This window comes from Knufia obscura, assembly GCF_036327395.1.
Source record: "Knufia obscura strain CCFEE 5817 isolate CBS 148926 chromosome Unknown scaffold_5, whole genome shotgun sequence".
In the NCBI taxonomy this organism is placed as follows: domain Eukaryota; kingdom Fungi; phylum Ascomycota; class Eurotiomycetes; order Chaetothyriales; family Trichomeriaceae; genus Knufia; species Knufia obscura.
In genome coordinates this window covers 1,551,234-1,567,983 of record NW_027042691.1, presented here as the reverse complement: position 1 = coordinate 1,567,983, position 16,750 = coordinate 1,551,234, and the positions used below count along the sequence as shown (strand labels likewise).

The following is a 16,750-nucleotide window of genomic DNA, read 5'->3' as shown; positions in this document are numbered from 1 at the left end:
ATGCAATGTGTGCGACACAGGTGCTGTCTCGACACCACGTCAGTATGAAATTGAGACCCAACTTCGGACTTGACTTACTTCAGATACGCTGTCTTCACATCGCTGTATGTGCTACACACGTGATATACCGGATCGCCATCCACTCCGAAGGTCTTGCTGTCGAATTTGTTGAACGGGCACGCCAGTGGCCGACAGTTCTCTGGGCTGCCCTGACCTGACCTCTTTCTTGCTTTATTGTTCTTGCGCTCATTGCCGTCGTCGTTATCATCACCTTCTCTGAGTCTTTTGACCCCAGATACTTGTGACGATGGTACCGATCCTGAAACCAGGCTGTCCGACGATTGAGCAGCTGATCCGTGTCGACTGTTACCGCCATGGTAAGGAGTGTGTTGCCGTACACCAGCATCACACTCTTGGGAGAAGTCAAGGAAGAGCTTCATGAACAGGCAAAGGAGGATGCGAATAGACTCTCGAATCACGGGCGAACCCTGCTCTGCAACATCGCTGATCGTTTGGCTATCGACATCGTCCACGGTATATGTAGTGTCCGCAAAGCTCACTTCGCTAGGAGAGGTCTCGCATGCTTGTGAGATCGACAGCTCGTCCATGCAATGTTCGAGTTCTGTATCTGGCGACGAGTTAAGGGCATTCAGTGAAGCCACAGTAACCGGCATTGGCACTGCCTTTATCGTTTGATCGTCTGCAACGTGCCTTCGAGGTTTAATGGTGGCTTCGCCATGATCGTTCCGCGGCTCTTCTGGTTCCACCCCGTACGACAAGTCGCTCGCAAATTGCTGAGACCCCGCCATTCCGCGTTCCTCGTCTGGACCAGCATGATGCATGACCTCCATGTGATTGGAGAGCTCTGCCTGGTTGATGAAGCCTTTGCCGCAGGCCTCGCATTGCAGAAGTTCCTTCTTTTCATGTTTGGGCAGCGGAACCTTGGACATCTTTTTCTGCTCGGAAAATACTTCGCTGACTATGGTTTGTTCGTCCCAGAACGAAGTATGGACGAATGGCGAACACACAATGTCGGCGGACGCTTTAGCAGGAGTGTCTCGTTGTACCTGCTGCAACGCATCGTCGGTGCGTCGAGGAGCTTGAGGATGCATATCGGCTCACTCTTTTATCGCGTAGAACTGGTGTCGCATCACCGAGATGATGAAGGTTTCACTCGCTGATATGATCTGCCTTGACCGCACATCTCAGCTCTTAGCCGCAGCTTCACCAGGGGGCACATGGTTACGATAGCGCGGCCCGGCGAGGGTCTCAGTAGTAAGTCACGGTCGTGACCTCCAGAGGAATTGATCACAGAAGCCTCTTGGCAACCAATGGTCACAAGCCTGACGCTAGCCCTACACTTAAAAGAGCTTAGCTCGATACAGCATAATCTGCCCCTGCTCAGCTAGTATGTGAGAAAGTTGTTGCATCAGTGATATTGGAACTTTTGGTGATTGTAATCTTGACTGAGCCAGTTCCAGCGTTTGAAAACAAATGACGGACTGGAGCATCATCTCGGGCAGCAATACATTGGTGATAACTACCTTCATTGCTACCTCAGCATCACTTTCTCATAAGTGCTCGAAGCATTGTGTAGCCGTCTGCTTCGATGCACAGGTCGCACGTCGTCGGCCGCAGTCGCACCGTAAGAATCTTGAAACGGACTAAAATAACGGTATGGAGTTTGAGCGATACTACAGAGTGTGGGCTGGAATATTCGACAAGAGCCGTATCCCACTGTGAGGCAAGAGCGAATTGACAGAACATTGACTAACGCATCTCGCATCACATTGAAATTGCCGAACCCGACTTCCCAGTCTGCGCCCAGCTACCAACGTGACGGACGGCATTCCTCCGGTTATCGCTGGGCTGTCCCCGAGGACGGGCAACGGCAAAATAGGATGTGGCATGTTCCCAAATCGAGCTAGGAACGATTCAGTAGTCGTTTGATGGCTACTCTACACACTGTATTGTAGTCCTCAGAGCACTCAGATGATGGAACTCCTTGGTGTTTGTTCGGAACCACTTCGGGAGCGACCTCCACTAGACTGTCTACATGAACTCGGCAAAAGCAAAATCGGCGGGTGTGGGACTCCGCTGCATCTCCCCAAAGGAGTACAGGCAAAACATCATGCCAGTGAATGGAAGACCGACAGGCGGATATCTGGTCATGGTCTCTGTGCTAGTCTCACCTAGCCATTGGAATCCGCCTTCAGTAGAGTTCTTGTCAGTTTTCACCGCCTCCTCGAAACCGAATCTATACATCGATTCCTGGCATTCAATGGCGAGAACAATCTCCGCGTCATCAGTCTTCAGATCAGCAGACACAACTTCGCCTTCGGCAAGAGTCAGGACAACTTGGCGGACACCAGAACTTGCACGCCTCACACCGATGCTCGACCACGTAAAATAGTCCATATACACAGCCGTCCCAGCTTCGCAGTTGGTCGAACCTGGTTCAAACGATAATTTCGCTCTCCAAACGCCCTGCCTGTGCAGCTGTTTGCGAAACAGAGCAGTGGGACTGTTTGGCTTATTGAGCCGGAAAGGCCCGCCATACAGGCGCAGATATCCAGGGCGTGCTGTCAAAGTGCAATCTGAGTCTGGCTTGACGGCTGTGTTCTTACGATACCAGCCAAGCTGCAACTTGGGGCTGTTGAACGTTTCACTCCACTTGGTCGGTTGGTCATACATGTAAATGCCACGTGCGGGTGCAACAGTCTGCAAAGCAATTGGCCTACCATGATTTAGCTCCGGCCACTCGTCATCTGACCACGAAACAGGCACTAAGAAGCTCTCGCGACCTGAGCATGCCACGTTAGCAAATTTCCGGCCACGAAAACGAATCGTACGACTCACCGAATACAGATGGGGTCCACCCAGTTTCTGTCTTCAAAGGCCGCACGGCCAGACAAACAGCCCACCAATGACCTTCGACGTCCTCAACAAAGTCGCAGTGCCCAGTATTCTGCACTTCATCATTTGTGTTATTGTGCACAAGCGGGTTGTGAGGACACGCTTCCCATGGTCCAAGAGGCGACTTCTCACTTCTGAAACAGAATTCACTGTGGCCGCTCTCGGTACCACCTTCGGCGGTGAACAGATAATAGTATTTGCCTTTCTTGAATATGTGCGAACCTTCTGCTACACCATCACCGACTCTCGATTCACGAACTAATGTGGACTGAGAGGCGGAATCGCCAGTCTCAAGGCCAATGGTACAGATATGCACGCCTTGGTCTTTGAGCTTCGAATCAGGATCCCTGTCCACTTTCCGATGCGTGGTCGAGAGATATACCTTTCCATCATCGTCCCAAAAGAGGTCTTGATCGAATCCTGGCTGATCGAAATACACTGGGTCCGACCATGAATCAGAATTCCAGATATCTTTGGTCTTAACATAAAATCCCTGAGGCCAAGCTCGCTCATAGCTGTCTTGTGGACGGTACCGATCCCACACGCAGGTTGTCAGGTAAAACCACCCGTCATGGTATCGCAGCGTGCAAGCCCAGACTCCGCCGCCTGGTTCAGGCGCCTTGATGTCCAGCTGTGACTTCCGGGTCAACGCATGGCCGATCAGTGTCCATTGAATTAGATCAGTGCTGTGGTAGATTGGAGCTCCTGGCGTGTATTCGAAGGACGATGTTGTCAGAAAGTAGTCCTTTTTGACGCGTATGATCGAGGGGTCAGGATTGAACCCAGGAAGTATGGGATTTCGAAACGTCTCCAGAGACGTCTCATCTGCAGCCGACCTTGACAGTCGTCGTAGAGCTTGCTGGTGAAACATTGTATCGACTGTCAGACGGTGGGAGTGGCAGTGCTAGCTAACTGGAGTGCTTGGATTCACACGAGCGCTCAAGCTGTAGTCAGACGCTTACCTCGAATTGTGCATATCTGGCTCATGCTCGACCTGTCGGATTTGCGGGGAAAGAACAAGCCCCAGCACCGATCGTTGGAAACACGTGCCAGAGCTCGCTAAACGACATCAGGTGACGACTGGACTCCCGACTCTTCAAAGTGAAGCTGGCATGCTGATCCTTGACCAAGATGGTCAGACCGCCCTGCTTTCTGAAGCACTCAAGGTATTTTTCATGGACACAACTGTGAACAACAGAGGTCGTCGATGAGGCGTCCCAGTCGGTTATCGGTCATCGGCGAGATCATGATGGTCCAAGTCGATGCTGAGAGCAACGGTTTACACTGTCCCTGAACACAGAGCATCGAAGAGTCAATGTTCTGAATTCGCGCAAAAGGAGTTTGGCTTGCTTCTGAGAAGCTATTCCTAAACGGACGCGTCAACTGGAACGACGCGTTCATGCTTGATCGCCATTGTTATGCAAGGAAAATACCACAATACTGGCCTTGATCTATTCGGCGTCCGTGTCCCCTGTTGCTGCCGCATGCGCATAAAAGCGAGATATTACATTCACTCATGTTCAGCTCGTACTAATGAATGCCCGGCCCTCGCTCACGCCGCCAATTCTTCGAAAGTTGACTCTCGCAGCAGTGAACGGAGCCGAAGACTGCCCCCTTGCGATCAACTCGAAAAGGATCAGGAAGCTACACCAAGACGCGCCGTCGCGTTCCCTTGAACCTCGTCTTGGACACTTTCAAAGTAGTCGTCCTAGGGCTGGCAGGCTCCCTGAATCTGCGCTTGAGACACCTTGCTTGCTCGGCACGAGAACATTCATTGTGCACCGAAGGGACGACCCAGAAACATCAATGGCCGAAGAGGTGGGAAGGCGCTCTGCGAGCGAAGCCGCAAAATGCAATGGTAGAACTAGCACATTCATATCTGCCAAGAATATCCCACGAGGGGGCAGGAGGAAACGTACTACAAAAGACTCCGCTCCACTTCGGAGAGTTGCGCCATGGAAACAGATATGAGATTTGACCTTTGCTTTGCTGAATGTCTAGGCACATTGTAGCATCGACATATAGCGGGCTGGCACGCACAAAGATGACCAGCCCTCATAGATCTCGGGAGCAACCCAGTATCTAGGATGTGGGATGTATCAACCTCGATCACACGAAACCATGATACCTTGATTCTGTGTCTCGAAAGCACACCAGCCCTCAACACATGGGCCTGCGCGGGCTTCGCCAGCCATGTCGATATTCTTGTTGTTAGGAGGAGCCTAGGACGTTACGCTGAGGAAACTTTGTCCGTCCCTCTTCGGCCCTTCTTACTCTTGTGCGGCCTAAATCATGAAAGATAAGCACATGTTTGATGAGCTTGAGAACAGGAACAGGCATGGCGTGCTTTCAAAAAGAAAACGTGGTCCATTGAGCTCCATCGAGCTTCACCAACAGTTTAAATTTCGAGATAGGAACCCGTAGCATAGCAAATATATACGCAATGAAGAACCTTGCATTCACTTGCCTTGAAGTCAGTGAATTGTCGTGTGGTAGCATTTTCCCTAGCCTGTCTGCTCAAAAGTACGTATTGAACAAGCACGGATGTGTCAGCCCTTGACGTGGACAGGAGCCTCAACTCACACCAACTTGAAGCAGGAAGAAAGTTCCTTCTCGTTTGGAAAGTTTGAATTTTGATCATCCCAACAACCCCACCGGGCGGGAAAGGATGGAGCCATAAATGACCTCATCCAATCCTTCTGCCACCTGCGGAATCGACTTGCTCCTGCTTAAGCTTCCATTAACACTCTCTTATCATAGTGCTGTGCAACGTTGAAAGAGCTTGAATTCACTGGATCGGCGCCTGATAACTGCGTACAGAACTATTCGAGGGGTTTGGTATCCTTGTGGATTTCTGCTTTACATGGTTGACTCTGCCAAAACTACCTCGACAGCCTTAAGTGACCTTCGTTCGGACAACGGTGTGTGAGTACCACGAGCTGTGCTCACCTCGACACATGCTCTGAGGTACTACTACTTCGAAGTGTCACCGAGTACTGTCCGCTCAAGAAAAGTTGATACTCCATTCCCTGTCCATAGCAGATTCAAAAGCACATATCTGCTTGCCAAATCCCCAAATTGACCTCATACTTGCGCAATACCTTTTCGTCTTCATCATCCGAATTGTCCTTGTCAACTCACATCCGTTCTGTTACCTTCACATCTTGTATTGAACCTTACTTCAGGGCAGTTCGTCGCATCCTTGCTCCCTGGCTGTGCTTTTCAAGATGGCAGATTCAACGACAGCAGCATCAGAGAGACCAAAGGCACCAAGAAGATCATGGTCCGCTGCCAACACACGAAATTTCATAAGGAACTACGACAAGTCTCCAGTCACGACTCCTCCCAAAACACCACCAACGCTCTCGAGAAACAACAGCTCTTCCTCCATCAAATCAACACAGTCAGAACCACCACGACAGTCACAGCAAAGACACCATTCGGAACCGGACCTGAACACGGGAGATTTCAACGAGCTCCGTAATAGAAAGAGCAGTAATGCCTCGCAAGCATCCGCGCAAAGCACGGCCTCCCACAAGAAGAACTCGGGCTTCAAGAGCCTATTCACGAGACACAAGGAAAAGGATCCGCTAGAAGAAATGAGGAAGAAGAACGAGAAGGAGCGCATAGTACTAGGTAGTAAACATGCCGCTGCGGTCAGGACAAAGATGATGACCGACCCAAACTACCGCGAGTTCCAGCAGAAACACAAGAAGCCCCAAGTGAAGACAGCGGGTATACAGACCGATAACAAGTCAAGACACAGCCTGGCCGCAGAGCAGGAAATGAGATACCCCCATTCCGGCAAGCCCGCCGTTCATGCCGGGCTCGACATACCAATGCTATCACGCATCGAATCACATGACGACCCAGACGACGAAGTTGACCAATTTGAGGCTCGGAGGCGGGAGTGGAACGAGTCAAAAGAGCACGATATGGCTGATATTCCAGAAATGCGGTCAAGACAAGCATCTCCATGGGCAAGTCCCATGGCGTCAAGAGACCCCTCGCCGAACAGACTGACCGGTGCACGACCTGCGTTCGGAAGTAGACGCAACTCCTACGCTGGAGGATATCACAAAGACGAGAAGACCGGAAGATGGACGAGGAAAACTCCACCTGGTATGACGCCTTTGGGTTCGCATGTGACAGGAAACCACGGGCCAATAAATCCGGAGCAGTTAGCTGCGAGTCTAGCTGAGAGGTTGAACACTGCCGCTTGACTATCCGACTCTCGAGATCAGACTAAACCGAGTAAGTCTAATTCAACTAGCGGACAGAGTACATCCAGAAGCAGCTTGTTCTCGAGTTTGTCCAGGAAGAGCAGTGCTACGAGTATGAAGGATACCATTCCGGAAGAGCCCTCATAAGGTTAAGCACGAACGAGTCATCAAGCCATGCAGTCCATTGCACTGCTAAGTGCTCTTCAGGCAGAATCATAACCTGCAATTTGGAGACGTCTAGTATATGTCTAAGCTGCTACTGTTCCCCCCGCGCGTCGTTATACACATAAGATGCGCTTCGCCACAGCTCTACCACCATACTGCCAACGCTTGTTTCATCCAGCCTCAGCTACTGGCACACTATGTGCCGCCGACCAGTGCTACCAAAGCACGCCCATTTCACGCATTTAAACAGTCTACCTTTGGCGTCCGGGTCATTAGCCTGAGATTCAGCCAGCAAGGAACAAACATGGGCGCCTATAGCTGGAAGTAAAGAAAAAGACACGGTCGAGCAGCAGTCCAGCGAGAATTAGCTGAAGGCAGAAAGGATCGCAGGTGGAAGCCTCACTGAATCCCTTGTTTCGACTTGCGTGTGTAAACGATCCGTCTCATGAGGAAGAGGCATACCAACGTCGATTCAAGAGAATCACCCGCGGCCGAAATATCTGAAGGCTGCCAGTTGACGCACAGAGAGCAGGTCAGGCCACCTGGCAAGAGGTTCAACGAGGTGACAAGTAACAGGAGATGGTGCAAATACGTGCTACGAAGCCCAGAGCACGAAGCCTGAACCAGACACAAACGGCATCGGTGCAACCTCAAAAGGATGTTTGACGTGATTCTAATTAACCAATTCAACATGGCGAGAACGGTCGCTTTCAATTACCTCAATCCGTACTCCCCAGTTACCCGTCTCGAATTTGATTCATGTCATAGCTCGAACAGGCATCCTCGTTCCTACCTAATCCGAGAGCCTTCATTCTCGACCTCCCAAAACATGGCACTTTATTCCCTCTCCAAAAGTGACGTGCATCTCGGCGAAGCATGCCAGCGTCCTCGTAACCGTTGTTCCTTCCTTTGGGTTCTGAGATATTCAGTGTGGCGTTGATTCCCCCTAACTGGCACTTACTTAACTCCCGTGATCTGCTTACAGTATGGTCCGGTCAATTACCAAATACCATTGCTGGTGGCATCTGTGAAGGAAGGACATACTTGCACAACACCGGCTGATGACTGTCTGACTCACCAGATATAGACTCGCATACAACGCGCAACTTGCCAGATACTGACAGATTCTCAGACGCACGTCAAGCGGGATGGGTTCGAGGTGAGACAAACATGGCGCATGGCTAGGAAGAGTTGGGTTGAAGATACAGACGAGTCTGAACGCTACGCTTTGATGTGGTTTCGCTGCGCCACTGGTATCGAGATCGAGGCTGAGGTTGAGAATACGTCAAGTCGCGGAGGATATATCGAGGATAGAACAGAACAGGACAGAACAGAACAGAAAATGACGAGGGATCATGGTTCCAATCATGAGATGAGGGTCGGAGTATGCCTGTCGTGAGTGTCACAGTCAATGGGTATGGTACGGCATGGGCAGCTGACAGGGTGAGGATAGCACGGTATAATATATATGGGAGCTGCCGGGCGGGTGGTAGTATGGATGTTTTCAGATGTTGTGTTTTGTTGTCATCGAGCGTATGTGGCTCAAGGCTGGGCACGAAGTTGTGCGCAGGAAGCAATGTGTAGGTTATGTCCACGAGCTGATCTGACAGCATCTGAGTACCGTACTTCGGACTCACGCCTGCCTGGCAAAATCGTGCCGCAGGTGGAGATATCATAGAATGTGGAAGTGGTGAGTCAGCGGTGTCAGTTAAGAAGGAGAACGAACTTGAGAAAAGTCCATTAGGTGAAGTAAGCGTACTCGTACATCTCAAGACCGCTGAACGTGTCTGAGATCTATTTTATTTTTAGAATGGTTAAGATACTGACAATCTTGTCTCATTATGGCGTTCAAACGCCTATGTATGCCGCGCGTATGTACTGCTGCACAGCGCATTGCATTGCTCTGCTTCGTTTGCGCAATGGGGTATCTGTAATAAGTACAACCTAAAACTCCGTGAACGCCCGGCCAGTAGGATCCCTGAACTCCCAAGTAGAGTATTTGTATGTGCTTCCCAAATAAAAATTGTGTGCTTCGTATATGTATGTGCATTCATTATTCATTCATTCCACAACGGCTTGCTTTTACTCAATCAGATAGAAATTAGTTATTGACAACTCTCAAGCTCTTCCGTGGGCTCAGCAAAACACCTATGAAACTCGGCTCTTGTCCCTTCAACAGATCCTCCGTGCTTCCATTGCTGTTCGTGCGGCCTGCTGCCTGCTTCAATGCCATAACACTATCATAGGGGTAATGTTGCATGATGCCCGTCTGGTTCGAACTATTGGCCGCGCTGCTCCCTGCGAATCCTGATCGCTGAGAGCGATTATCAGATGTTGACGTCCGGCCTGCCGTACCGTGACTTGAGCCACTCTTCTCGTTCGAATTTGAGTTCGGATTGCCGGGTCGTGATACGACGAAGCCCGGTGTGAATGTGTTGGTGTCATTGTTTAGGGCGTCGTGCTGGAGCATCGCGGCGTGGTTCTTGTAGAGCTTGAGTTGTTTCCTGTAGATGTAGGCGCAGAAGGCAAGGTAGAGCACGACTAGGAACAGGATGCCTGCCACGACACCTGCGACGATGGCGCCGATGTTGGGACCGGAGTTGCCGCCGCTGCCTCCGGATGAGTCGCCATTGCCTGGTGTTGCTGTCTCGGTTACGACGCTGCCGTCTGAGCCAGTGACGGTGTATGTTGCTGGAGCACCAGTCGCAAGTGGGCCTCCAGTCGGAGTCTGGGCGGGTGCTGTAACGGTTGCACCACCAACAGCGTCACCACCAACCACGGATTGTACGGCAGGAGGGACTTGGTAGCCAAAACTTCCCTGCAGCGCATTCGGGTCGTCATTTTGAGCCTTCTGTCGGTTCAGCGCATCGTCGCCGGCATCGAGAGCTGTATATTCGGACTGCCATTCGAGTGAAGAGGTATTGAAGACGTAGATACCTGGGCTATCGCACGAGAGTTCCTGTCCGACATAACCGCCGATGACAACCATCTGGCCGTTCCAGATGTGACATGTGTGGCCAGCTCGAGCTGGCGGGCTCGACTGACCTTCGGTATCAACCTTAATCCAGGTAAAGCTGGGTACGGTCAAGATCCACATATCATCATATTGTGTTTGCGAACCGGCAGGTATGAGGTTTTGTCCGCCGTAAAAGTGGATTTGCGTTGATGTACCATCAGCTGACGAAGCTGCAACCGCGCAAGGGTTCACACGGACATCAGGGTAGGCGCCTTCGGTGGCTTGCTTGTACCAAGTCGAAGAGGCAATGTCGAACACATCGATGACATTTAGTTGTGTGAAGGTTTGATCAGTTCCACCTGCAAGATCGACAATGATGCCATTCTCGCTGTAGCCTGGGATATAGACGAGTACACCATCTGCTCGTTCTGGAAACCCAGAACTGCCGACTGTTATGTTCCTGTATGCGCCATCAGCACCAGCTGGTGAGGCTGATTGAATTTCCGAATTGGTGAAGCCCGGCATTGTAAATTCGAGCATCGAAGGTAAGTACACTCGTTCTATGCTTTGAGACCAGCCGACAGTAGTGTAGCCGTCGAGGTGTCCTCCAAAGTAGAAGCCACGTCCTAGACTGGGCACTGATATACCAGCACCTTCAGAGGCTCTCTGAACAGGAGTACCGTCTTCAAAAGTAGGATTCTGATGCTCGTTCCATTTACTGCCTGCGATATCGTAGGACCATAGTGAGAAGGGCACTGGTGACGTTGCTGGTGCGTCCGAGAACTGTCCACCATAGAGATATAGATCGTCGGTCGAAGACCAGAGTTGACCTAGAGAGACTGCAGGAGGGCCAGACGGTGTTGGAAGGCCAGTCAGGGATGGTGATCCGATCTGCCACGATTTCGTGAGATCAAGCGAAAGGAAGTCATTATCTGTAGCAGTTAGCGGTTGCTCTAAGTAACTCAGCATAACACGTACTCCATTGATCAGTCGTCTGATCTGGCGATGTTGTCGCTCTTCCGCCATAATAATACACTGTTCCATTCACCACCGCACTCTGGCCAGACCACCTTTTACATACATCGGTGGTTGCAGTCTGCCTTTTTGCTGGAAGGGTTTCGGGCGTTTGTACCCTGAGGGTAACTGGTACAGCTTGCGCCAAAGGAGACATCAATCGCGACTGTGATGATCCGCCATGAAAGACTGGAAAAGCGAGACCGATGAGAGAGATCAGTAAGGCTAGCTGAGCGAATGGTACCCGAGACAAGAACGATTTCTGTGATACGATCGGTGAGGTCGGGACAGGTGTCGGTGGATTGGATTCGATGGCGTTCGGTTCTACAACTGAGACATTGCTCCGGAATCTCACTGCAAGTCTCGGTCGGTCAACCTTTATTTTTTCGTCGAGAATGGGATCGTGGCCTTCGAGACCAATTTCTGTGAATGCCGAACTTCTTCGTCGTGCTGCAGGTATACCTGTCTCGAAATCCATCGTGTCCCGTGGGCCTTATACGCGTTTCGGGATAGTTTGCGTGGTCCGCCTCTTTGCCAAAAATTAATTTATTGCTTTCAGCATACCACGTGTTCCCATGTGCCGAAATCGAACTTTTCGTGGAGTACAAGCTCGTAGAATAAACAGGACGAGATGGTGGTAGAGTAGGACAGACTGCCAGGGCTACAGAACGTGTCTATGCAAAAACGCTAGAGTACGCTGAAGCTGCTCACGATGATACAGAATGACATCGATGGCGACCAGGGAACCAGCAGGACTGATTTCGAGCCCTGCAGCGCCATGTCTGGAGCCGAGAAGACGGATTCGATGGCCCAAGCCTCCATCGTCGATGATTGTTAGCTCATCGAATTTGGACATTTCACGAATGATGATCTCGGAGAAGCAAGCCAGACCATGCCAGCAAATGGGCTAGGAAGAGCTCAGTGATGTCAGTCTTCTGGGGGTAGAGACCCACTGACGCCACTGAAAACGGCCGACAGAGCCTGTCAACCAGTTAAATCACGATTCATCTGCGTTCGAACCATGTTGTCAGTGGATAGATCACTTCCCGTCTTGCATGAGACGAGACTCAAAGGGGCAACCAGCCGCTGGATCTGGGTCAATACAAGCCAATGAGAACTGCTGAACCACTCTGCGCCATGCGGGTAGCGACCTTCCCGGAGCAAAATGCTCGAGATGGTGAACTTGACGTTGATCAGGACGATGAAGTGGGAATCGCTCCTTCCAAGGGTATCGCTTTTGACACGTCGGCTTGGCTATGAGCTGCTTTGACATCGATCCGTCGTTGTTGGACGTGGAACAATAACAATAAACGTCGCCAAGCGACTTCTAGACGGACATCGATCTGGTCATTTTCTGATCTGAATACCCCAAATATCTGCAAATCGTGGGATGCACTCGGTACCTCAGTGAGCCCATCATAGGACGTACATTTCTTTCACGAATGCTTCTCAGACACCACCATCTCTGATCAGGGTAACGGAAAGGGTATATCGAGTCATTGAGGTATTGAGGTGAGCTCTGATACTGTTGTAGCTTTTGTGTAGGCCACCGTCCTCTCACGAAAAGTGTTTGCGTCTTTGAGTCGCGGTAACGATGTTCTGCTCTCAATGTAGGGAGCTGTCTTCTGGCATGTTCTCAAGTGGTTGAGAATTACCTTCGAGAATTGTGGGCGGAACCAACTGTGAGTTCGATGGGTGAGGATGTGGGAAAAGGATATTGTCACATTCAACACGTGAAAAGAGGAAAACAGTATCACATCGACTAAGACAATGGCGAAGAATTGGAAGGAGCTATAAAGGGTTGTTGCGGTAGCAGAGAAGATGAGGGAAGTAGCGATGACAGAAGGCAGTGGTTCCTGCGAGAACTCCGACTCTTCATAACACCAAAGAACTTGGAAGGCACCTTGACAACAACAGCTCTGGAACAAACCTCTAACAACCGACTTCTTTAACCTTCAAATTCTTTTACTCTATTCTTCGACTTCTTTTACCTTGACCTTCGACTTCTCTCGTTTAGGTTGTTCAGGTTGTTCAGGTTGTTCAGGTTGTTCAGGTTGTTCAGGTCGTTCAGGTTGTTCAGGTTGTTCAGGTTGTTCAGGTTGTTCAGGTTAGTCGATGAAAACTACTGTAGAAGCTGTCTTTTCTTACTGGCCAGAGATTTTTGTGCTGCGGCAGGGGCAACGTAAAATGTTGTCACGAAAAACATGTTGTAGGACGTACCGTTTTGCGTAGTAATGGTAGTAGAGTCGTCGACATCGTATTCATCACATCATCAAGCTATGTAACTAGTCATCGTCCTGTCGACTACAATCTTGCCAATCCTGAGATCTCACCAGGGGCGTGGTAGACCGGTACTCTCATCTCCAAAGCCTCACCACTGTATCCGAGATCTTCAGCAGCAAGCATGGCACACTTCTCACCAATCAACAGTGCAGTGCTGAAGGTGTTGCATCCGACGTTATCGGGGCAGATCGACAGATCAGATACCTTGAGGTTCTTGACACCATGAACGTTTAGTCGTTCGTCAAGCACACCATGTTTGACGATATCGTTACCCTCCTTCGGTGCCATCGAGCAGGTACCAAGTGAGTGCCATGTCGTCTCAACATGACGCTGAACCCATTTCTCGATGTGGGCGATGTCCTCTGTGGTGTATTCAAGAGGCTTCCTCAGACTATGCTTGTTGGAGTTCAAGACGGTGGCAGGTGGTTCCTCACCCTCTTCGATAGCTGTGGTCCAGCTACCGTGTTGAATGTTTGCTGTGATATGGTTTGGACCACCGTAGGCGTTTCTGGTGGCAATGTCCATGTCCCTGGCTTTGGCGGCGCTGCCGTAGCCAAAATGAGGGTGCATCCCTGTGTGGAGTTAGATTAATGTAATAGATATAAAGAAAGACTTACCAGTGACTTCTCCAGCATATGCGTGCATGCGGCGGGCTGTTTCTCTGCTCTGGATGTAACTCCACACCATTGGTGCCATGTCACGCTTGTCATTCATGAAGCCGGCGTCAAAGTCAGGTGCGTCGTATGGGTCGGGACTCAAAATGTGAGTAAAACCGCGGGAGAATGGGTACTCCAAGAAGTGGAACATGGTGAAGAACTTGCCGGCGGGCATGTCGAGGTGGTCACCGAACCAACCAGCAATGACCTGAATGTGTTAGCTTTGTGCTCTGCTTCAGGATCGCCTATGCAAGAACTTACTGAATAGTGCATGACTGGCTTGTCAGGCTTGTGCTTGAAGTAGCTCTCCCAGCCACTGGGGCTGAAGTCTGGTGTAGGCCAGGTCTTCATCCATTCTAGTTCTGCGTCCGTGGGGCGAGACTTGACACCTGCTTCAATGCCGTTGGTGGCCAGTGGGCCTGTGCCTTTGATATTCCATTCGTCGAATACCCTCTTCTGCACCTCCGGATCGCCTCGAACAAAGTCGTCGAAGGACTCGGTCTCTGGCTTGGCACGGTAAGTCGAGAAGGTCAGGTAGTGGTCCTGGAAGTTTTGACCGACACCAGGTAGGTCAACGATACACTTGACGCCAACCTGCTTGAGCTTCTCTGGGTCACCGATACCAGATCGCTGGAGGACAAGTGGTGAGCTGAGGGTGCCGCAGCTGACAATGATGAGCTTTCGTGCCTTCCAGAAAGTACGCTCTACATTTTGAAAGCCAGCAACTGGCTTGGTGGGAACCGTCAAGACACCGACGGCCACGCCATTCTCAATGACGACTCTGTCGACCTTGGTGTTGCATTGAAGATGTAGGTTTTGGTGCTTGGCACGTGTGGAGTGGATGTATGCGGAGGCTGCATCGGAACGTCGGCCGGTGTCACGGTTGATCCATTTGAGCCAGTGCTCAGCACCGTGCCCAGTAACAAGGTCTTGCAAATCGTCTGTGACGGGGAAGCCTTGGCTCTCTGCCGCTCGAAGGAAGTCCTGCATGATGGGGTAGGTGTAGTTGCCGAAGGAGACCTTGATTGGGCCTTCGAAACCATGGAGGTCTCTGTTGTTGCAAGCTCGTTGATATGTCTCATGCTTCCTCATCAATGGGAGGAGCTCTTTTGTAGTCCAGCCCTTTGCCTTGAAATCATCATAGTCTGAAGCTGAAGCACGAGTGTACATCATGAAGTTGATGGAGGATCCGCCACCCAGGATGTGAGCACAAGGGACGACTGCTCGTCGGCCATCAAGCCATTCCGAAGGTCGGGAGTAGTAGAAGGATGCAGTCTTGCTGTCGAGCTTCATATTCCTTGGGTAAATACCTGGACGGTAGACCCATGGGTTGTTCAGGTTGCTCTCTCCTCCCTCGATGAGCAGAACCTGGAGGTCATGGTCGAGGTTAGCGAGACGCCCTGCCGGCACGCAGCCACTGCTGCCACCACCACAACAGATGATATCAACCTCCTTTGGGATAGTCATATTGACGACAAAACGAAATGTCACTGATGAAGATGAAGAAAGCAACTGACGCTGCAACTTGAGGGAAACACCAGGATAGTAGGGTCACTCAGCTCATATATAGGAAGTTGATAGGCATTGTGCTCCTCCAGTCTCGGATAGAGGGGACTTTCCTCCAGCAGTGAAGCTGATGCAGCTCTGTTAGGTCCTGAGGGGTCATGGGTACAAGCAGAACCGGCGTCTAAAACAGAGCTCCAGGGAGGCACCAGCATCCACCAATCATCATGAATTCAGCATAGCTATCCTTGTCTGATGCTGCATGTTTTGCTGATACCTACTAGCCAGAAGCAGATCGGCAAGGCAGTGCTGGCATGAGAGAGGAGACAAATGAGGAGGTGATCCTCATGAGACAAAAGGTCCGTTGTGATAGGTTCATTTTGAGCAGTTCAACGACTGGCAAAGGTGCGAGCGAGTCGTACAGATCGGACGCAACGGGACAAGCTAGTGCTGGGCATGTCAGAAAGGTCAGTTAGAGAGACTCCAAGCTTTCCGAGCAGCTTGGGGTACCCCGGATCGGCAGTCGAGATGCTCTCAGACGCTGGGTATAGGTTATCGCGAGATGCGATCCTGACAACAAACAGGAAGGACTGGGAAAGAACCAAGGATTAAGAGTGGGTCGCAGTTCTCCTGCATCTGCTCGACTTCCATGCACAACTGTTCTCTTGCAGTACGTTTGCCCGACGCTTTCCCCAAATGCTTTGCCTACCTTTGAAACCAACACGCCTGAAATTCCGTTCCTACTCGAATGCTCGAGTATGAATTGCGAGACTTGTTACAAAAGGACGTTATACTAGGCAACTGGTGTTAATACGAGGGCCGGATGTGGCACGGCTCCTAAGGCATGGCTTGCAGGTGTGGATACCACTAGTGACCTTCCGAGCAGCGAAAACGCGGGGAAGGTTCTCAGTTCCAGCAGGTCTGGAAGAAAGTTTATGGCCGATCCGCAACAGCATCCACCGGACGAAGTCGAGAAACCTTGTCTGTGTTCGCAACAATCGCTCGTCTTTGCGCCGATAAGGCATTTCATGAAC

The 16,750-nt window shown here is 50.8% G+C and overlaps 5 protein-coding genes across 5 annotated transcripts; 1 reads left to right on the top strand and 4 right to left on the bottom strand.

The window, feature by feature from the left end:
- Positions 1-74: 74 nt before the first annotated feature.
- On the bottom strand, positions 75-1,112 carry PMZ80_005364 (uncharacterized protein; the record flags this gene model as incomplete). Its single annotated transcript, XM_064873784.1, has 1 exon — positions 75-1,112. The coding sequence occupies one exon, from the start codon at positions 1,110-1,112 to the stop codon at positions 75-77; it is 1,038 nt and encodes a 345-aa protein (XP_064730888.1).
- Positions 1,113-2,052: 940 nt separating this feature from the next.
- PMZ80_005363 (uncharacterized protein) lies at positions 2,053-3,787 on the bottom strand (the record flags this gene model as incomplete). The annotated part of the gene is made up of 2 exons (XM_064873783.1): positions 2,053-2,804; positions 2,860-3,787. The coding sequence occupies 2 exons, from the start codon at positions 3,785-3,787 to the stop codon at positions 2,053-2,055; spliced, it is 1,680 nt and encodes a 559-aa protein (XP_064730887.1).
- A 2,356-nt stretch (positions 3,788-6,143) lies between these two features.
- PMZ80_005362 (uncharacterized protein) lies at positions 6,144-7,139 on the top strand (the record flags this gene model as incomplete). The annotated part of the gene is made up of 1 exon (XM_064873782.1): positions 6,144-7,139. The coding sequence occupies one exon, from the start codon at positions 6,144-6,146 to the stop codon at positions 7,137-7,139; it is 996 nt and encodes a 331-aa protein (XP_064730886.1).
- Positions 7,140-9,405: 2,266 nt separating this feature from the next.
- Positions 9,406-11,752, bottom strand: PMZ80_005361 (uncharacterized protein; the record flags this gene model as incomplete). Its single annotated transcript, XM_064873781.1, has 2 exons — positions 9,406-11,192; positions 11,239-11,752. 2 exons carry the CDS (start codon positions 11,750-11,752, stop codon positions 9,406-9,408), a joined length of 2,301 nt encoding a protein of 766 aa, XP_064730885.1.
- Positions 11,753-13,578: 1,826 nt separating this feature from the next.
- On the bottom strand, positions 13,579-15,680 carry AOX1 (Alternative oxidase, mitochondrial precursor; the record flags this gene model as incomplete). The annotated part of the gene is made up of 3 exons (XM_064873780.1): positions 13,579-14,129; positions 14,175-14,421; positions 14,475-15,680. 3 exons carry the CDS (start codon positions 15,678-15,680, stop codon positions 13,579-13,581), a joined length of 2,004 nt encoding a protein of 667 aa, XP_064730884.1.
- Positions 15,681-16,750: the final 1,070 nt, after the last annotated feature.